This window comes from Phyllobates terribilis, unplaced genomic scaffold (assembly GCF_046119375.1).
Source record: "Phyllobates terribilis strain yellow unplaced genomic scaffold, ASM4611937v1 Scaffold_12__6_contigs__length_324123572, whole genome shotgun sequence".
Taxonomy (NCBI): Eukaryota; Metazoa; Chordata; class Amphibia; order Anura; family Dendrobatidae; genus Phyllobates; species Phyllobates terribilis.
In genome coordinates this window covers 11,150,868-11,172,992 of record NW_027362772.1, presented here as the reverse complement: position 1 = coordinate 11,172,992, position 22,125 = coordinate 11,150,868, and the positions used below count along the sequence as shown (strand labels likewise).

The 22,125-nt window shown below is 43.4% G+C and overlaps 2 protein-coding genes across 2 annotated transcripts in view; one reads left to right on the top strand and one right to left on the bottom strand.

Moving 5' to 3' along the window:
* LOC141172906 (uncharacterized) overlaps nucleotides 1-4,368 on the bottom strand; it is a 58,176-nt gene extending 53,808 nt beyond the window's left edge. Inside the window, exons 1-3 of the mRNA XM_073657525.1 lie at nucleotides 4,365-4,368; nucleotides 4,041-4,145; nucleotides 373-1,395 (exon numbers count right to left, since the gene is read on the bottom strand). Of these exons, the coding sequence (XP_073513626.1) occupies nucleotides 373-1,395; nucleotides 4,041-4,145; nucleotides 4,365-4,368 (1,132 nt within the window). The remainder of the gene's footprint in view (nucleotides 1-372; nucleotides 1,396-4,040; nucleotides 4,146-4,364) is intronic.
* A 4,175-nt stretch (nucleotides 4,369-8,543) lies between these two features.
* Nucleotides 8,544-22,125, top strand: part of LOC141171898 (uncharacterized) — an 819,676-nt gene continuing 806,094 nt past the window's right edge. The window contains exon 1 of the mRNA XM_073655533.1: nucleotides 8,544-8,629. The gene's annotated coding sequence lies outside the window, so the exon portion shown is untranslated. The remainder of the gene's footprint in view (nucleotides 8,630-22,125) is intronic.

The following is a 22,125-nucleotide window of genomic DNA, read 5'->3' as shown; positions in this document are numbered from 1 at the left end:
GGACCCGGAGAAAGTGAGTGAAGAGTGGTTGGTTATTTTATAACAAATGGCAGCAAGGGACGAGGATTTTTTGAAAGGAGACAACCCCTTAATTGCTTGACCAATGTTTAGTGTTATAAATATCTTTTCCGATCTCATCAATGATTTATTTTGACTATAAATTGAATCTCTATTTTTAAGCAGATGTGATTTGTGTGTAAAACATTCAGAAATTGGAAATGTTTTTCCGGTGAAAAATTTCTGATGTGGAATTAGCGCTGGCTTCGATTAAAACACTCTCCGAATACGGTACGTGAACGTTTTTTGCGATATATTTGAGTTTTCAGTAGTTAAGACTTGAGTTCTTGGTAAGATATTTCTGACATTATGGGCATGAAAATGGCTTCTCCCCTGTGTGAGTTCTTTGATGTCTAACAACTTCTAACTTCTTCCTAAAACATTTTCCACATTCTGAACATGAAAACGGCTTCACATCTTTGTGAACCCACTGATGTCTAACAAGACTTGATTTATTACTAAAACATTTCCCACATTCTGAACATGAATATGGCATTGATCCTGGATGAACATTTTGATGGTTAACAAGAGATGATTTATCGGTAAAAAATGCTCCACACTCTGAACATGAAAATGGCTTCACCCCTGTGTGAACCCACTGATGTCTCACAAGACTTGACTTATCAATATAGCATTTATCACATTCTGAACATGAATATGGCATTGATCCTGGATGAACATTTTGATGGTTAACAAGAGATGATTTATCGGTAAAAAATGCTCCACACTCTGAACATGAAAATGGCTTCACCCCTGTGTGAACCCACTGATGCCTCACAAGACTTGATTCATCACTATAGCATTTATCACATTCTGAACATGAATATGGCTTCTCCCCTGTGTGACTTCTCTCGTGGGTAACAAGACCCCATTTCTGTTTAAAGCATTTTCCACATTGTGAGCATGAAAATGGCTTTGCATCTGTGCGGCTTCTCTGATGTCTAAAAAGAAAAGATCTTTCGCTAAAACATTTCTCACAATCTTCACAAGAAAATGGCTTCTCCCCTGTGTGACTTCTCTTATGTTGATTACATTTTGATTTCCAGTAAAAACATTTTCCACATTCCAAACATGCATATGGCTTCTCTCCACTATTAGCACTTTGGTTCACGACATCTTTTCTGTTACGTTTATTTTCCTTAACATTCGGTAATGAATCAGAAGACAGGACCTGTTCGAAAGGATCTGATGATAGACTGTTACTGGGAAGGGCGATATATGGAATTAGGACATGTTCTACATATGTATCGTGTGGGATACCACGATTATCTGCTTTACAATCTAAAGATATCTGATGTCCCTCAGAGATCCCGGGACAGTCATATGCAAAGAATAAAACTAGTTATCTTATTTTTTAACAATAAAATGTGTAATGAAATTTTGTAACATTAATATGTAAAAATTTTCATCCAAACTACAAGGCATGCAGCAAAATTTGCTTTTTAAATAAAACAGTGATAAAAAAAATTCCGATCACAGTCTAACAGTAGGCTTTAAAACATAAACCAGAAGATAACAAACACTAGGCCTCATGCTACTTTTTTGCAGTTTATTTTTAATGAATCAAAAATATTTTCATAGGTTCATATATCAGTGTTGCCCTTCATCAGTCTTTTCTAGTTAAATCCTCAGTGGAGAATTGTAAAGGGAATGTATAAAAAGTTAGGAGTGGATAAAAAGGGGACTTTTTTTTGTAGTTTTCCTTTCTTTATAATCGACTCCTGGCTTTTAAGAAAAAAAATAATGGATAATTTGTAACATTCGGTGAGAGCTGAGGATTTTCTTTCCTAATGGAACTATTGAATAAACTGAACTGCTGCGCTAAGCGCCTCCTGTGTGCAGAGAGGTCACATTTGTCTTGTTGCTTTATAACACAAAGAGAGGAGGCAAACTAATTATATTCAGTCTACATGAGCTTGGTGGACTCATTCTGAAAGTAGTGGTCCATACTCGGAGGTTTCCAGGAATTTCTCCTCATACAGCAAAATGGAGAAGGGTTATGAAGGCCCTGCCCCAAGGCTCTTGTCATATGGCTTAAATAATATAATGTACACAACATGAAGAGAGAATAATAAGAATTGGTGTGTGGTAATTAGTGCAAAACTGATAGTATGGACTTACAACCTTACTACACAAGGCCTCCTTGTATTTCCCGATACACTCTGGAATACCCGTGGCCTGTACACAGCCGCATCTGCCTCATGCCCAGCTCCTCTATAATAGAAATTTTGGACCTTTTCTTGCTGGATCAAAATAAAATATTCACATATGCATCAAGATCTGCGTTCTCAATCATCATTTCCGTGATAAGGTTTTTTTGTCTACATGACTCGAGTACAAGTCATACGACTCTGAAAACTACTGTCTTAAAAAGATGGCTTCTAAGGTGAAATCAGGCAGAAAATCAATCCACTGGTGAAAGGTTGCACTTAATCAGAATCTCATAGCTCGTGCCACAAGAACAGTATCGATGGAGGTTTTACACACACAAATAGAGTGCTACCTTACAGCCAACTTGTGTTTTTTATTGCTGAAGGTGGAATAATATCTCAGGATGCCATAGAGTAGGGAAAATATGTATTTGATCCACTGCCAATTTTGCAAGTTTCCCCACCTACAAAAAATGGAGAGGTCTGTAATTTTTATCGTAGGTCACTTCACCTGTAAGAGACAGAATCTAAAAAAAAATCCAGAAAATCACATTGTATGATTTTTACATAATTAATTTGTATTTTAATGCATGAAATAAGTATTTGATACAATAGAAAAACAGAACTTAATATTTGGTACAGAAACATTTATTTGCAATTACAGAGGTCAGACGTTTCCTGTAGTTCTTGGCCAGGTTTGCACACACTGCAGCAGGGATTTTGGCCTCCTCTTCCATACAGATCTTCTCCAGATCTTTCAAGTTTCGGGGCTGTCGCTGGGAAACATGGAGATTAGGCTTCCCCTAAAGATTTTATATTGCGTTCAAGTCTGGAGACTGGCTAGGCCACTCAAGGACATTGAAATGTTTCTTACGGAGCCACTCCTTATTGGCCCTGGCTGTGTGTTTCAGATCAAGTCATGCTGGAAGACTCAGTCACGACCCATCTTCAATGCTCTTACTGAGGGAAGGAGGTTATTGGCTAAAATCTCACGATACATAACCCCATCTATCCTCCCTTCAATATGGTGCAGTAGTCCTGTCCCCTTTGCAGAAAAGAACCCCCAAAGTATGATGTTTCCTGGACATGTGCTGGCATGTGCAGGGGGACCTTGCGTGGCCTGCAGGATTTTAATCCATGATAGCGTAGTGTGTTACTAACGGTAATGTGTGAGACTGTGGTCCCAGCTCTCTTCAGGTCATTGACCAGGTCCTCCCATGTAGTTCTGGACTGATTCCTGATCTTTCTCCAAATCATCCTTACCCCATGAGGCGAGATCTCGTATGGAGGACCAAACCAAGGAAGATTGACAGTCATCTTGTGTTTCTTCCATTTTCTAATAATTGTGCCCACAGTTGTTGCCTTCTCACCAAGCTGCTTGGCTATTGTCCTGTAGCCCATCCCAGCCTTGTGCATGTCTACAGCTTTGTCCCTGGTGTTCTTAGACAGCTCTTTGGTCTTGGCCATGGGGGAGAGGTTGGAGTGTGATTGATTGAGTGTATGGACAGGTGTCTTTTATACAGGTAATGAGTTCAAACAACTGCAATTAATACAGGTAATGAGTACAGAGTAAGAGGGCTTCTTAAAGAAAAACTAACAGGTATGTGACAGACAGAATTCTTGCTGGTTGGTAGGTGATCAAATACTTATTTCATGCAATAAAATGCAATTTAATTATTTAAAAATCATACAATGTGATTTTCTGTTTTTTTATTTTTAGATTCTGTCTCTCACAGGTGAAGTGACCTACGATAAAGATTACAGACCTCTCCATTCTTTGCGGGAGGGAAAACTTGCAAAATCGGCCACGTATCAAATCCTTATTCTCCCCACTGTACATCTGTTTAAAGGCTTTCTGAGGCTGGATAAACCAGAAGATATTTCCAGCATTTAATCTCTTTCGGATGAATACTTTGAACAGAATCAACAGAAGTAAATCTGCAACAGAAGGAAGATGAGCAGCGTTCTCGACACCCATTGCACTGATCTTCCATCCTCCTAAGAATCTACTGTTGTTTGGCTATATTATCACACAGTAATAATGTATTATCTGACATATTTACATAGTTAATACGAATGAAAAAAGACAAATGTTCACAAATTTTAATCGGATGGGAGAAAATAAACATATAACCATAATGCATGTTCCGTTCCGACCCATGTTCCGATTATTGCTTCTGATCTCAACTGTCAATCCACGGGAAATTCAAGAAAGCACCTTACATAGTTACATAATTATTTATGTTATTTGTTTTAAAATAAAAGCATCTAAGTCTAAAAAAACATCTATATGGTATAAAAACCCATCCAGACCGGGCTTGTCCGGTTCAAATAGAGGAGCTAAAAAGCCCTCACCCTCCAAGTAATTTTGTCTTATCCTTTATCGTTGTTGTTTTACAAAGAACTGTCGATCAGCTTATATTTTAATGGATACAAATTGCTTTTGCTGTGGCGCATATACAGTATATACAGTACAGACCAAAAGTTTGAACACACCGTCTCATTTAAAGATTTTTCTGTATTTTCATGACTATGAAAATTGTATATTCACACTGAAGGCATCAAAACTATGAATTAACACATGTGGAATTATATACTTAACAAAAAAGTGTGAAACAACTGAAAATATGTCTTATATTCTAGGTTCTTCACAGTAGCCACGTTTTGCTTTGATGACTGCTTTGCACACTCTTGGCATTCTCTTGATGAGCTTCAAGAGGTAGTCACCGGAAATGGTTTTCACTTCACAGGTGTGCCCTGTCAGGTTTAATAAGTGGGATTTCTTGCCTTATAAATGGGGTTGGGACCATCAGTTGTGTTGTGCAGAAGTTGGGTGGATACACAGCTGATAGTCCTACTGAATAGACTGTTAGAATTTGTATTATGGCAAGAAAAAAGCAGCTAAGTAAAGAAAACGAGTGGCCATCATTACTTTAAGAAATGAAGGTCAATCAGTCCGAAAAATTGGGCAAACTTTGAAAGTGTCCCCAAGTGCAGTTGCAAAAACCATCAAGTGCTACAAAGAAACTGGCTCACATGAGGAATGCCCCCGGAAAGGAAGACCAAGAGTCACCTCTGCTTCTGAGGATAAGTTTATCCAAGTCACCAGCCTCAGAAATCACAGGTTAACAGCAGCTCAGATTAGAGACCAGGTCAATCCAAACACAGAGTTCTAGCAGCAGACACATCTCTACAACAACTGTTAAGAGGAGACTTTGTGCAGCAGGCCTTCATGGTAAAATAGCTGCTAGGAAACCACTGCTAAGGACAGACAACAAGCAGAAGAGACTTGTTTGGGCTAAAGAACACAAGGAATGGACATTAGACCAGTGGAAATCTGTGCTTTGGTCTGATGAATCCAAATTTGAGATCTTTGGTTCCAACCACCGTGTCTTTGTGCGACGCAGAAAAGGTGAACGGATGGACTCTACACGCCTGGTTCCCACCGGGAAGCATGGAGGAGGAGGTGTGATGGTGTGTGGGTGCTTTGCTGGTGACACTGTTGGGGATTTATTCAAAATTGAAGGCATACTGAACCAGCATGGCTACCACAGCATCTTGCAGCGGCATGCTATTCCATCCGGCTTGCGCTTAGTTGGTTCATCATTTATTTTTCAACAGAACAATGACCCCAAACACAACTCCAGGCTGTGTAAGGGCTATTTGAGCAAGAAGGAGAGTGATGGGGTGCTACGCCAGATGACCTGGCCTCCACAGTCACCAGACCTGAACCCAATCGAGATGGTTTGGGGTGAGCTGGACCGCAGAGTGAAAGCGAAAGGGCCAACAAGTGCTAAGCATCTCTGGGAACTCCTTCAAGATTGTTGGAAGACCATTTCTGGTGACTATCTCTTGAAGCTCATCAAGAGAATGCCAAGAGTGTGCAAAGCAGTCATCAAAGCAAAAGGTGGCTACTTTGAAGAACCTAGAATAGAAGACATATTTTCAGTTGTTTCACACTTTTTTTGTTAAGTATATAATTCCACATGTGTTAATTCATAGTTTTGATGCCTTCAGTGTGAATGTACAATTTTCATAGTCAAGAAAATACAGAAAAATCTTTAAATGAGGTGTGTCCAAACTTTTGGTCTGTACTGTATATTCCCATGAGAAGAATATGTGACTTCTCTGCATTTAGTGGTTACTACTCACCTGGGTAGTCATATGTAGGAATCTCCTCCTTACACCACTCATCACCCCTCACATAAGTCTCTGTAGTATTAATATCGGTCAAATCTTCACCCTGAAACAAATATTGTAAAAGTCACAGACAGATGGAGAAGTCACATCTATGATCAGCTCTAATCCTGCCACCTCCACCGGTCTCATTACACAAGTATAAAACATATACAACCCTTGGCAAAAATTATGGAATCATCGGGCTCGGAGGATGTTCATTCAGTTGTTTAATGTTGTTGAAAAAAAGCAGATCACAGAGATGGCACAAAACTAAAGTCATTTCAAATGGCAACTTTAGGGCTTTAAGAAAGACTAAAGAAATCAAGATTAAAAATGTGGTACTCAGTAAAGGTAATTTTTTTCAGACCAAGCAGTGGGAAAAAATTATGGAATCACTCAATTCTGAGGAAAAAATTATGGAATCATGAAAAACAAAACACAAAAGAACACTCCAATACATCACTAGTATTTTGTTGCACCACCTCTGGCTTTAATAACAGCTTGCTGTCTCTGAGGCATGGACTTAATGAGTGACAAACAGTACTCTTCATCAATCTGGCTCCAACTTTCTCTGATTGCTGTTGCCAGATCAGCTTTGCAGGTTGGAGCCTTGTCATGGACCATTTTCTTCAACTTCCACAAAAGATTTTCAATTGGATTGAGATCCGGACTATTTGCAGGCCATGACATTGATCTTATGTGTCTTCTTTCAAGGAATGTTTTCACAGTTTTTGCACTATGGCAGGATGCATTATCATCTTGAAAAATGATGTCATCATCCCAAAACATCCTTTCAATTGATGGGATAAGAAAACTGTCCAAAATATCTATGTAAATTTGGGCATTTATTGAAGATGTAATGACAGCCATCTCCCCAGTGCCTTTACCTGACATGCAGCCCCATATCATCAATGACTGTGGAAATTTGCATGTTCTCTTCATGCAGTCATCTTTATAAATCTCATTGGAACGGCACCAAACAAAAGTTCCAGCATCATCACCTTGCCCAATGCAGATTCGCGATTCATCACTGAATATGACTTTCATCCAGTCATCCACAGTCCATGATTGCTTTTCCTTAGCCCATTGTAACCTTGTTTTTTTCTGTTTAGGTGTTAATGATGGCTTATGTTTAGCTTTTCTGTATGTAAATCCCATTTCCTTTAGGCGGTTTCTTACAGTTCGGTCACAGACATTGACTCCAGTTTCCTCCCATTCGTTTCTCATTTGTTTTGTTGTGCATTTCTTGTTTTGGAGACATATTGCTTTAAGTTTCCAGTCTTGATGCTTTGATGTCTTCCTTGATCTGCCAGTATGTTCGCCTTTAACAACCTTCCCATGTTGTTTGTATTTGGTCCAGATTTTAGACACAGCTGACTGTGAACAATCAACATCTTTTGGAACATTGCGTGATGATTTACCTTCTTTTAAGAGTTTGATAATCCTCTCCTTTGTTTCAATTGACATCTCTCGTGTTGGAGCCATGATTCATGTCAGTCCACTTGGTGCAACAGCTCTCCAAGATGTGATCACTCCTTTTTAGATGCAGACTAACGAGCAGATCTAATTTGATGCTGGTGTTAGTTTTGGAAATGAAAATTTACTGGGTGATTCCATATTTTTTTCCTCAGAATTGAGTGATTCCATAATTTTTTCCTTCTGCTTGGTCTGATAAAATTACCCTTACTGAGTACCACATTTTTAATCTTGATTTCTTTTAGTGTTTCTTAAAGCCCTAAAGATGCCATTTGAAATGGCTTTAGTTTTGTGCCATGTCTGTGATCTGCTTTTTTCAACAACATTAAACAACTGAATGAACTTCCTCCGAGCCCAGTGATTCCATAATTTCTGCCAGGGGTTGTAATACTGGTGGATAAAACAAGACTGAACACAAGACCGTCAAAGCCATCTACACATCATAGGGGAGATCTCATGACACCTTCTCTCCATCTACCTGATGATCCTGAGGAACATTGGGATCTTCTTGTTTACAGTCCTGTCAGCACTCACTAGAGGTCTTCTTCACTACTGTGTAATCCTGGTTATGGAGAGACACATTATCTAATCTATCTCTATAGCCAATAGACAACTTCATCCAGCACCATGACAACCAGCACAGCAGAGTCCTGCATCCACTGAGGCCCCTGATCATGTGACCCCTGACTCCTCCCCTCCTGTGACCTCATCACAGCTCCTGTGCGCACACAACAGCCATATATGTGGTGGCGGCTCTGCAGGTGGAGGTGTGTGGAGATCCCCCATTACTGGGCGCAGGGGGCATTAACCCCTTCCGAACGGAGACTCTTTTGGGGTCTTGTGTTGCCCCTTTATAAGAATCATAAGGCTTCTGTTCTGTTTCCTGTAATAGATACATACGACCCAACTATGGAGACAGGAAGGGAGGAAACGTATTGTTCTCATAGTACAGGGCCCTTTCTTGTCCCCACACACTGTAATACCCCATTATGCCCCTTATGCAGGATCTATGATGCCCCCACACAGAGTAATGCCCCCATTATGCCCCTTATGCAGTATGTATGATGCCCCCACACAGTGTAATTCCCCCATTATGCCCCTTATGCAGGATGTATGATGCCCCCATTATGCCCCTTATGCAGTATGTATGATGCCTCCACACAGTGTAATGCCCCCATTATGCCCCTTATGCAGGATGTATGATGCCCCCACAGTGTAATGCTCCCATTATGCCCCTTATGCAGGATGTATGATGCCCCCACACAGTGCAATGCCCCCATTATGCCCCTTATGCAGGATGTATGATGCCCCCACACAGTGCAATGCCCCCATTATGCCCCTTATGCAGGATGTATGATGCCCCCACACAGTGTAATGCCCCCATTATGCCCCTTATGCAGGATGTATGATGCCCCCACACAGTGTAATGCCCCCATTATGCCCCTTATGTAGGATGTATGATGCCCACACACAGTGTAATGCCCCCATTATACCCCTTATACAGTATGTATGATGCCCCCAAACAGTGTAATGCCCCCATTTTGCCCCTTATGCAGTATGTATGATGCCCCCACACAGTGTAATGCCCCCATTATGCCCCTTATACAGTATGTATGATGCCCCCACACAGTGTAATGCCCCCATTATGCCCCTTATGCAGTATGTATGATGCCCCCACACAGTGTAATGCCCCCATTATGCCCCTTATGCAAGATGTATGATGCCCCCCACACAGTGTAATGCCCCCATTATGCCCCTTATGTAGGATGTATGATGCCCCCACACAGTGTAATGCCCCCATTATGCCCCTTATGCAGCATGTATGATGCCCCCACACAGTGTACTGCCCCCATTATACCCCTTATGCAGTATGTATGATGCCCCCACACAGTGTAATGCCCCCATTATGCCCCTTATGCAGTATGTATGATGCCCCCACACAATGTAATGCCCCCATTATACCCCTTATGCAGGCTGTATGATGCCCCACACTGTGTAATACCCCCATTATGCTCCTTATGCAGTATGTATGATGCCCCCACACAGTGTAATGCCCCCACTATGCCCCTTATGCAGTATGTATGATGCCCCCACACAATGTAATGACCCCATTATGCCCCTTATGCAGTATGTATGATGCCCCCACACAGTGTAATACCCCATTATGCCCCTGTAATCAAGTGACCGGATACAATGCACAGACAAACACCAGGCTGAAGTAACCAATATAATTATTTATGTCCCTGATATGGGGGACTTGTGATAATTATAGCAACATAATGCAGAACAGGGAGATTACAAAGTGAAATCTACAATATGAGATACTGTATACAATGAATTCTCCGGCTCACTCTAACTGTAATCGCAGCCTATGTTACTTTATCTACTTACAAGGGTGCTGGTCCGGACACATATAGGCCATTATGCTCTCCGTCGTGGAACACGTAACTACGGGCATGAGCAGTCACGGGTACGAGTGGCGTGGTGGCAATCAGTTTACCTGTCGTTTCAGTGTAAAGCGCGTCACTTCTGGACATGCACACTAGGGGATGGATATTGTCGGACCTCTAGCGCTTGAGAAGTAGCGCAGGCGCAGTACATTATTGTAGACAGACTCCATTCTATATATCCTATGACAATTCACCTTTAGGAATGGGAATGGGTCTCCTAGTCTGGGGAGGGGTTTGGATGAAGTGAGATATTTATACATGGACACCTGGCTATTAGGCACACTATGCTGAACATCATGGATTATCATCCCTGTTTCAAGTCTCCTGATGAAGCTGTTGGGGATACGCATTGAGGCAGATTATTGAACCATTCTCTGATGAGGACCAAACCCTTTCTTTTATATATACCTTGAGACATATCTGGTTCTATTTAATGTATCAGTGTACTTTTTAATATATATCAGAATTAACTAGGGTTTCTGAGGGACACCCACCGGTGAGTGGCGGCACCATTGGCATTCCTTGGGGTGCCAACATCCGTGACTAGGCAGTATCAGCTTTGTTTAGGTACAGGATTGGGTACAGTAGTGACTGTATCAATTTTTCAGCATCATCATTGTTTAGATCTGTTTATATATTTCTATGACAAGCCATTCAGCTTGTCATTTTGCAAGTTTTAAGTGTGTGTGTATATACAGTACAGACCAAAAGTTTGGACACACCTTCTCATTTAAAGATTTTTCTGTATTTTCATGACTTTGAAAATTGTACATTCACCCTGAAGTCATCAAAACTATGAATTAACAAATGTGGAATTGTATAAGTAACAAAAAAGTGTGAAACAACTGAAAATATGTCTTATATTCTAGGTTCTTCAAAGTAGCCACATTTTGCTTTTATGACTTTTTTGCTCTCTCTTGGCATTCTCTTGATGAGCTTCAAGAGGTAGTCACCGGAAATGGTCTTCCAACTATCTTGAAGGAGTTCCCAGAGATGCTTAGCACTTGTTGGCCCTTTTGCCTTCACTCTGCGGTCCAGCTCACCCCAAACCTTCTCGATTGGGTTCAGGTCTGGTGACTGTGGAGGCCAGGTCATCTGGCGTAGCACCCCATCACTCTCCTTCTTAGTCAAATAGCCCTTACACAGCCTGGAGGTGTGTTTGGGGTGATTGTCCTGTTGAAAAATAAATGATGGTCCAACTAAACGCAAACCAGATGGAATAGCATGCCGCTGCAAGATATTGTGGTAGCCATGCTGTTTCAGTATGCCTCCAATTTTGAAAAAATCCTCAACAGTGTCACCAGCAAAGCACCCCCACACCATCACACCTCCTCATCCATGCTTCACGGTGGGAACCAGGCATGTAGAGTCCATCCGTTCACCTTTTCTGCGTCGCACAAAGAAACCGTGGTTGGAACCAAAGATCTCAAATTTGGACTCATCAGACCAAAGCACAGATTTCCACTGGTCTAATGTCCATTCCTTGTGTTCTTTAGCCCAAACAAGTCTCTTCTGCTTGTTGCCTGTACTTAGCAGTGGTTTCCCAGCAGCTATTTTACCATGAAGGCCTGCTGCACAAAGTCTCCTCTTAACAGTTGTTGAAGAGGTGTTTCTGCTGATAGAACTCTGTGTGGAATTGACCTGGTCTCTAATCTGAGCTGCTGTTAACCTGCGATTTCTGAGGCTGGTGACTTGGATAAACTTATCCTCAGAAGCAGAGGTGACTCTTGGTCTTCCTTTCCTGGGGCGGTCCTCATGTGAGCCAGTTTCTTTCTAGCGCTTGATGGTTTTTGCAACTGCACTTGGGGACACTTTCAGAGTTTTCCCAATTTTTGAGACTGACTGACCTTCATTTCTTAAAGTAATGATGGCCACTCGTTTTTCTTTACTTAGCTGCTTTTTTCTTGCCATAATACAAATTCTAACTGTCTATTCAGTAGGACTATCAGCTGTGTATCCACCTGACTTCTGCACAACACAATTGATGATCCCAACCCCATTTATAAGGCAAGAAATCCGACTTATTAAACCTGACAGGGCACACCTGTGAAGTGAAAACCATTTCCGGTGACTACCTCTTGAAGCTCATCAAGAGAATGCCAAGAGTGTGCAAAGCAGTCATCAAAGCAAAAGGTGGCTACTTTGAAGAGCCTAGAATATAAGACATATTTTCAGTTGTTTCATTCTTTTTTGTTCAGTATATAATTCCACATGTGTTAATTCATAGTTTTGATGCCTTCAGTGTGAATGTACAATTTTCAAAGTCATGAAAATACAGAAAAATCTTTAAATGAGAAGGTGTGGCCAAACTTTTGGTCTGTACTGTATATATCATTCATTTCCTAAGATCCACAAAAACATATTTCCACCACCACTCAGACCAATATTAGAGGGCATAGGTTCTATGGGAGAGAGACTGGGTGCATGGATAGATTTCTATCTACAACCATTAGTGCAAGACATCCCCAGCTACATTAGGGACTCTAAATTTTTGGCTACTGTATATGAAGATTTTTCTATAGCAAGAAAATTATCTCTCGCTATCATGCGATGTTATAGCTCTATATCCATCCATACCACACAGTGTAGCATTAACTAGCCTGAGCTATCACTTGGATACCAATGCTACGTATACAGTAGGAATTAAAGATTTCATTATCATGTCAGTTAAATTTCTTCTGGATCATAATTATTTCTGCTTTGACAATCAGTTTTTTTTTTTTTACAAAGGAGGGGAGTAAGTATGGGTAGCAAATTTTCACCGTCATTGACTAATGTAATAATATCCAAATGGGAGGAGCAACACATTTACAATGAGAGCAATATTTACAGCCCCAAAATCATATGGTACGGTCGATTTATCGACGACCTCCTCCTCGTGTGGGGAGGCACACAGGAGGAGGCGTTGAAATTTGCAGAAAATCTCAACAATGATTTCAATTTGAGATTCACACATTAGTTTGATCCTAGAGAAATACATCTTTTGGATCTTAAATTGAACGGTGATAAATATCTCAATACAGTAAAAATAACACCCTATAGAAAAGAGACTGCCAGTAATAGTATTCTGTAGGCCAATTCTTGCCACCCCCTGCATATCAAGCGCAATATTCCATAAGGGGAATTAATTAGGGCGAAACAAAATTGTACAGATAATACTGCGTTTGATATGGAGGCCAGAGAAGTTTGTGACAGATTGGCAAAAAGAGGTTATCCGGATTGGAATCTTAAAAAAGCATACAAAATGGTATTGAGCCTAGAGCGTAAGGATATTCTCAAAAATAAGGGACGAAAAAAATATTTGGGATGTGAAACTTCCAGTGTAACATTCTCTACAACTTATAGTCCACCGTATAACAAAGTGGTGTCCATTATAGAGAAATACTAATGTTACACCAGGATACGGGGCTTAATAAAATTCTTACCAAGGATATTCGGTTTGTGGCTAAGAAAGCACCCACGCTGGGTACCATCCTGTCCCCCAGTCTTTTCCTGAAAAGTGAAAAGCATAGGCATTCTGAATCTACTACCTGCTTAAACCTTAGTGTTTTTTTCAAATGCGGAGCGAACCGCTGTAAAACCAGGGCTGTGGAGTCGGTAAGCCAAACCTCCGACTCCTCAATTTCCATGTCTCCGACTCCCTCATACCCGGCTCATGTTTAAGTGATAAATTTACTGTAGCACAGATTAATCTCAGCTAAAAGTCTAGAACCTTTGATCAGGAATAGGACAGATATTTATAGGACATTTCATTTCTTTACCAAAGTCTTATGAAAAAATTCCCCACAAACTGCATTGAACTACTGCATTGAACTACTACTACGGTCCATTTTATACCAACTCCGACTCCACCAAAATGGGCTCCGACTCCACGACTCCGACTCCACAGCCCTGTGTAAAATGCAGTGAAAAGGATTTTTATCTCACTGCATAATAATCGTATGTACAAAATACATGACTTTATTAATTGCAGCACACCCTTGGTTATATACCTTGTTGAATGTATTACATGTAAGATCCAATACATTGGTTGTACTACCGTCCCTTTAAAACTTCGGATTAGAAGACATACCTGATGCGGTTAATCCTTTGGCCACAAATATTTCAGCAGTGTCGAAACTTCCAAATGTTCCATAAAGGGGAAGATTCAGCACTGAAATTTCAAGGCATAGAAAAAGTATATAGACCTATCCAAGGGGAGACCATAGACGCAAACTGCTAAATAGGGATCATATTGCATTTTTATGTTAGAAACCCGAGTACCCTTTAGATAGGATCTAATACTACAATATTAATGACAGTTTTGTTTACAGCTTGGACATGGTATATCTCTAGTATTTATATTTATTCTATATTTGTATCACAAATATTTTTATTTTTTCTACATATCAATGATATTAATTTTAGAGGATAATAATATATGTGTGTCACTAACGTTTTTATTTCACTTTTGTCTATGCCAATCATACTGACCTCCGAGACTAGTGAGCACATGATAACTTTTCTTTAATTACAACCTACCTTTATATGCTCACTAGTAGTGTTGAGCGAACATGCTCGACACTGCTCGGTACTCGCCCGAGCATCACGCTACTCGGGATGTTCGGCGAGCACCGAGCACTTCCGGGTTACTCGGGCGGGAGCTTGGGTCTCTGCCCTGCATGTTTGGCACTCTTTACAGAGCCAATGAACATGCAGGGACTGCCAGCCAGTCACTGTAATGCCGCAGTCATGTTGGTTGTGGGCATTACATTGATTGGCTGGCCGCACAGCGCCACCTCGAGTATTTAAAACCGGGTGCCGCCATCTTAGACACGAATAGCTGGGATCAGACAGTGTAGGGACAGCGCTGCTGATTTAGGGAGAGATATATACTGCGAAATAGTTAGTGTAGGGTCTGTAAAGGCTGCCAGATCAAACAAACAGTCCTTCTCAGGACTAATATCCATCCCAGATATCAGGCAGGCAGGCTGTATAGGAGACGCAGTGGTTATACCAGCAAACGCTGCATTACAGTCCTGTGTGCTCCTGTTGCTGAAATTGCTGACTCCAGGTCTCGGGGGCCAGGAAAAATCCATTTTTTTTCATCTAAGTCCTCTTTTTTTTTTCCTCCTTCACACTGTACAAATACCCATCTTATTAACCTTTTGGTGTCCCCCCCCAAAAAAAAAATAAAATAAAAAAAGTGTGTCTCTGATTTTTCAGGCACAAATATATCTGTTGAAAATAGTCTGGTGTTGGCCAGAGAAACAGAAGTGTGGTTTTGCAGTTGCACGGTTCAAACCTCTGCATTATCCACTTTTGGGCCATTTGTATCTAAAAAAAATACAGTTTGAGTGTGTCGCTCACTGTTCAACCGCAAATATATATATTTAAAAAAGTCTGGTATACACCAGTAAATTATAACTGTGGTTTTGCTGTTCCACGGTAAAAAATCTCTATTATCCTGCTTTTGGCATTTTTTGCCGTAAAAAAAAACTAATAGTGTCTCCCTGATTTTTCAGACACAAATATATCTGTTGAAAATAGTCTGGTGTAGGCCAGAGAAACAGAAGTGTGGTTTTGCAGTTCCGCGGTTCAAACCTCTGTATTATCCACTTTTGGGCCATTTGTATCTAAAAAAAAAACAGTTTGAGTGTGTCGCTCACTGTTCAGCCGCAAATATATATATTTAAAAAGTCTGGTATACACCAGTAAATTATAACTGTGGTTTTGCTGTTCCACGGTAAAAAATCTCTATTATCCTGCTTTTGGCATTTTATGCCGTAAAAAAAAAACTAATAGTGTCTCCCTGATTTTTCAGATTGTTTAAAAGAGTCGGGTGTAGGCTAGAGAAATAGAACTGTGGTTTTCCTCTTCCACGGTTCTAATCTACTCTTTATTACCCTTTTTCCATTGATGATGCGAGTGTAAGCTATTTTACTTCCTTTACAATGGGCAAGGCACATGGCAAGGGATGTGGAACTGGACGTTCTGGTGATGGTGCGTGCAGAGGACGGGGCTGTGGCCAAGGTGAAAATGTGCCACAACCAACAGCCACGTCTTCTCGCTCCCACTTCTTGACCGAATTACTAGGGAAGAACAGAACAAGACCAGTATTGCGAACTGATCAGTGTGAACAGGTTATTAATTGGATAGCAGATAATACTTCCAGTTACCTGGGCACCACCACCTCCGGTCTGTCTTCCACACGGTCAACTCTTAGTAGCCGTGAGTCTCGACCGCATACTCCTCCTCACCCTGATGCTCTTTCCTCCCACCATGCCGAGTGTCATCAGACAGCAGCTGATCCCACACTTGGACACTCTGAAGAGCTGTTCACTGGTCCATTTCCAGATTTGTGCCCCTCGCCTGCTCCGCTTGAAGTGGTGGAAGAGGAGATCCCATGTAGTGATGCCCAAATATTTGAACAGCCACGGCCACAGGAAGTCGACGCTGGCAATTTGTCACAAGAGGTGGACGATGACGAGACACAATTGCCAGGAAGTGAGGAGGAGGATCGTGGTGCGCAAGTGGAAAAGGAGGAGGTGGTGGATGATCTAGTAACTGACCCAACGTGTCAGGAGGACACGCAGAGCGAGGCCAGCAGCACACAGGGTGATGGAGCCAGAGTATCCCAACAGGCAGGAAGAAGCAGTGTGGTGGCCGCACACAGAAGGCAGGCAACAGTTCCCCGTAACAACAACACGATGGACGTTGCCAGTACAACCTGTAGGTCTTCCAGAGTCTGGAATTTTTTTAAAGACTCTGCTGATAACCCCAAAAAGGCCATTTGTACCTCCTGGCAGGCCAGCATCAGCAGGGGTGACAAAACTACAAGCCTGACCACCACCAGCATGATCAGGCACATGGCAGCAAAGCACCCGACTATGTGGAGCGAACCCCAGGGTCCACGACCAGTGTCAGCGGGTGTCACCACTGCTTCTTCCGCTGTTGTGCGTGCAATAGAACCCCCTGTTGTGTGTGCAAGGCAATCCCCTGTCCATACTGCATGCAAAGATGCCCCCTCCTCTCAGTCTTCACTTGTTATGGCAGTTTCTCAAGAAACAGCATCAACGTCCACGTCCACGTCCCACCGCAGCGTTCAATTGTCCATATCCCAGACCTTTGAACGAAAGCGGAAATTCGCAGCTAACGCCCCACAGGCCAGAGTCCTAAATTCGCACATTTCACGACTGCTTGCGTTGGAAATGCTGCCTTATAGGCTGGTGGAGACGGAATCCTTCCGCAACCTTATGGCGGTGGCCGTCCCTCGGTACTCGGTCCCCAGCCGACACTATATTGCCCGGTGTGCCATCCCTTCACTACACAAGCACGTGTCCCAAAACATCTGCCATGCCCTCAACAACGCAGTTACTGGGAGAGTCCACCTGACAACGGACACGTGGACAAGTGCTTGTGGCCAGGGACGGTACATCTCCCTGACGGCACACTGGGTAAACATAGTGGAAGCCGGGACCCAGTCGGACCTTGGGACAGAACACAGCCTCCCCACACCGAGGATTGCGGGCCCTATGTCAGTCAGAGTTGACCCCACAGTGTACAGCTCCTGCGCATCATCCTCCTCCTCCTCCTCATGTTCAGCCTCCATCTCAGATATCACTACATCAGTTACAAGCTGGAAGCACTGCAGTACTGCCTCCGCCAAGCGGCAACAGGCTGTGCTGAAACTCATAAGCTTAGGTGAGAAACCTCACACTGCTTGTGAGTTGTGGACAGCTGTGAAAGAGCAGGCAGATCTGTGGCTGACACCGCTGAACCTACATCCAGGCATGCTCGTGTGTGACAATGGCCGTAACCTGGTGGCGGCTCTGAGGCGAGGCAAGATCACACACGTACCATGCCTGGCTCATGTGCTCAACCTCGTGGTTCAGCGGTTTCTTAAATCGTACCCCGAGTTGCCAGATCTGCTCGTCAAAGTACGCCGCCTGTCAGCTCATTTTCGCAAGTCGGCTACAGCTTCCGCCGCCCTTGCTGTGTTGCAGCAGCGTTTGCAGCTTCCGTCACACCGACTGGTGTGTGATGTCCCCACACGTTGGAACTCTACCCTCCACATGTTGCAAAGGATTTGTGAGCAGGAGAGCAGTTGTGGAGTACCAGCTGCAACAAGGCCGTCGATATTCAGGTCAGACTCCACACATAAGACCTCAGGAGTGGACCTGGATGTCTGACTTATGTACCATCTTGACAAACTTTGAGGAGTCCACCAAGATGGTGAGTAGCGATGACGCCATCATTAGCGTCAGCATTCCACTTGTCTGTCTTTTGCAACGCTCTCTGCAGAGAATTAAAGAGAAGGCATTGCAGCCAGAGTGTGATGGGATGGATCAAGAAGCCATATCGGTCGAACTTTCACTCTCTTATTCCTGAGGTGGAGAGGTCTATAAAAATGGGGTAGTACCAGAAGGCCCCTGCTGCAGAACTGTTAAAAAAATTCCCATCTGAACACACTAGCGGCAGAGGTCACAGTTCGTTGCCCAACCAAGGCGTACAAGCGAGAGTGAGGCAACTCCAATCCAGCAGAGGCAGGGGAACACTGTCAACGTTCTGGGACAGTTTTCTCAGACCCTCCCTTCGGACAGACCCGGAGGCGCGGGGTACTCTCACAAGGAGTGGAAAGTTTCAAAAGATGGTGAGGGTGTACCTTGCCGACCGTACCAGCGTCCCCTGTGATTCATCTGTGCCTTTTAATTATTGGGTATCCAAGCAGGACACTTGGAATGAACTCGCTCTGTATAGCTTGGAGGTCCTGGCCTGCCCTGCCGCTAGCGTGCTATCGGAGCGTGTTTTTAGTGCCTCTGGGGGAATTATAACTGATAAGTGAACTCGCCTGTCAACTGACAATGCTGACAAGCTGACCCTTATCAAAATGAACAAGGGCTGGATTGGGCCAGACTTCTCATCACCACCAAATGACAGCAGAGTAACATAAAGTCAAATCCACTGTGTTATTTCGGGAGGTGTATTCACATGCACCGCTTCATACCCACACATGGGTATACGCTTCCTCATTTCGGCTGTTTTATGTTCTTCTCCTTATCCTCAGCCTCCACCACCACTATACCACCAGGGTGACCGTGGTCTGTGTTGCCATTAGTGAAAATTCCTCCGTCTTCATTTTTGTCTTCTTTTGCTTGGAAGGCATAAGCAAAGACTGTGGGAGACCAACTCCCCAATAATGGGAATAATATTCTTAAGATGCTGTACTGTATGGCTCTTGTAAGGGGCATTAAAACCGTCTTGTTAAGCTACTGTGACCTCCACCACTTTTCCAAGGGGCATTAAAACCATCTTGTTAAGCTACTGGGACCTTCATGTCTCTTCCAAGGGGCATACAAATCGTCTTGTTAAGCTACTGCGACCTCCACCACTTTCCAAGGGGCATTAAAACCGTCTTGTTAAGCTACTGCGACCGCCACCACTTTTCCGAGGGGCATTAAAACCGTCTTATTAAGCTACTGTGACCTCCACATCTCTTCCGAGGGGCATTAAAACCGTCTTGTTAAGCTACTGTGACCTCCACTACTTTTCCAAGGGGCATTAAAACCGTCTTGTTAAGCTACTGGGACCTCCACGTCTCTTCTGAGGGGCATTAAAAGCGCCTTGTTAAACCACTCTGAACTCCATGGCTCTTCCAAGGGGCATTGAAATGTTGTTTTTAATTACCTCTAACCTCCACGACTCTTCGAACGGGCATTACATTTCCTCCTAATTTTTGGCAGCTTTTGCTTGGAAGGCATAAGCAAAGACTATGGGAGACGCACTCCCCAATAATGGGAATAATGTTTGTAATATGCTGTACTGCATGGCTCTTGTAAGGGGCATTGCAAGTTCCTCCGTCCTAATTTTTGGCAGCTTTTGCTTGGAAGGCTTAAGCAAAGACTATGGGAGACCCACTCCCCAATAATGGGAATAATGTTTTTAAGATGCTGTACTGTATGGCTCTTGTAAGGGGCATTAAAACCGTCTTGTTAAGCTACTGCGACCTCCACCACTTTTCCGAGGGGCATTAAAACCGTCCTGTTAAGCTACTGTGACCTCCACGTCTCTTTCGAGGGGCATTAAAACCGTCTTGTTAAGCTACTGCGACCTCCACCACTTTTACAAGGGGCATTAAAACCATCTTGTTAAGCTACTGTGACCTCCACCACTTTTCCAAGGGGCATTAAAACCATTTTGTTAAGCTACTGTGACCACCACGTCTCTTCCGAGGGGCATTAAAACCGTCTTGTTAGGCTACTGTGACCTCCACATCTCTTCCGAGGGGCATTAAAACCATCTTGTTAAGCTACTGTGAACTCCATGTCCCTTCAAATGGGCATTAAAAGCATCTTCTTAAGCCACTCTGAACTCCACAGCTCTTCCAAAGGGCATTGAAATGTTGTTTTTAATTACCTCTAACCTCCACGACTCTTCCAACGGGCATTGCATTTCCTCCTAATTTTAGTCAGCTTTTGCTTTTCAATGCAAAGGCGAAAACTAAGGGAGACCCACTCCCCTATAATGGGTAGAAGGTTTTTAGTATGCTGTAATCCACGTCTGTTTCAAGGGGCATTGCAGTTCCTCATAATTTTTGGAAAGCCTTCCATTCATTGCTTAGGCCAACAGTGTACAGGAGACCCAGTTGCTATAAATGGAAAAAACAGTTTAGTTAAGGCCCTCTGACCTCCATGTCATTTCCAAGGGGCATTTGAGTGCCTCGAAATTTTTGGTAGGCATTGCACTCACTGTATGCCCTATAACTGTGTAGCCGAACCGCTCCTTTTGTTACAGAAACATATCCTACAAGACATATGTGGTTGACTGGCCTGATATTGATGTGAATTGTCCCTGTTCCTCCTGCTCTTTCTCCTTTGCCACCACCTCATCCATCATTTATCACCTGAAGCTTTGTTTTAACGGGAGTCATAGAACTGGGATAGTAGCAGGAAAACATCTAGCAATCCTCGGAGGAGGTAGGATATGCGCCAAAACGCTGACCACCTCAGGCCTAGCCGCTACTACATACATGCGCTTGCATTCCAAGAAAACAAAGCAGATGCTTCTATCATCATCATCATGCTTCTCACCATGGCACTCTCAACTCCCCTGATGGAGAAGCCAGGGCCCACCGGAGGAGTCTGGTTCTCTGGTGGGCTCATCCAATGCTGCCCTATAGCAGGCCAGGCTAAGAAAAGTGTGTGGGGGGAAGTTGATAGGAGAAATAGGGGCGGCTGGGGACCGTTTATGGACACCCGGCTGCCCCCAGGCGGCTGGGGACCGTGTGTGGACACCTGGACGAGGGGCGGCTGGGGACCGAGTATGGACACCCGGGCCCCCCCTGGCGGCTGGGGACTGAGTGTGGACATCCGGCCGCCGGGCGGCTGGAGACTGAGTATGGATACCAGGCCGCCAACGCAGCCATGACTTGGTGGCCAGATTCCGCCTCCACATGCCTAAAAGGCCTAATTTCAAGTGCAAGCATGCAGTATGGTATTGCAGCCTGGGGGTGGGTGGGTGGCAGGCTGCATACTTGCGCTTGCATTGCAAGGAATGGGAGAGGTACAATTGAACACTGCCCTGGGACAAGGACTTGAACGGGGATAGTTGCAAGTCTGCAACGACAGGTGAAGGGTGGGAGGCATCTTCGCATGTACCATGAACAGGGGTTTGGCATGCACACACTACAGCGGAATAGGCTGCCCTGGGGAGGGCACAGGTAATGTTTTGGTATGCGCGCTTAATCTTATGTATAAGGCACACCGGGACAAATAGGGGCGGCTGGGGACTGAGTATGGATACCTCGCTGCCGAAGCAGCCATGAGGTAGTGGCC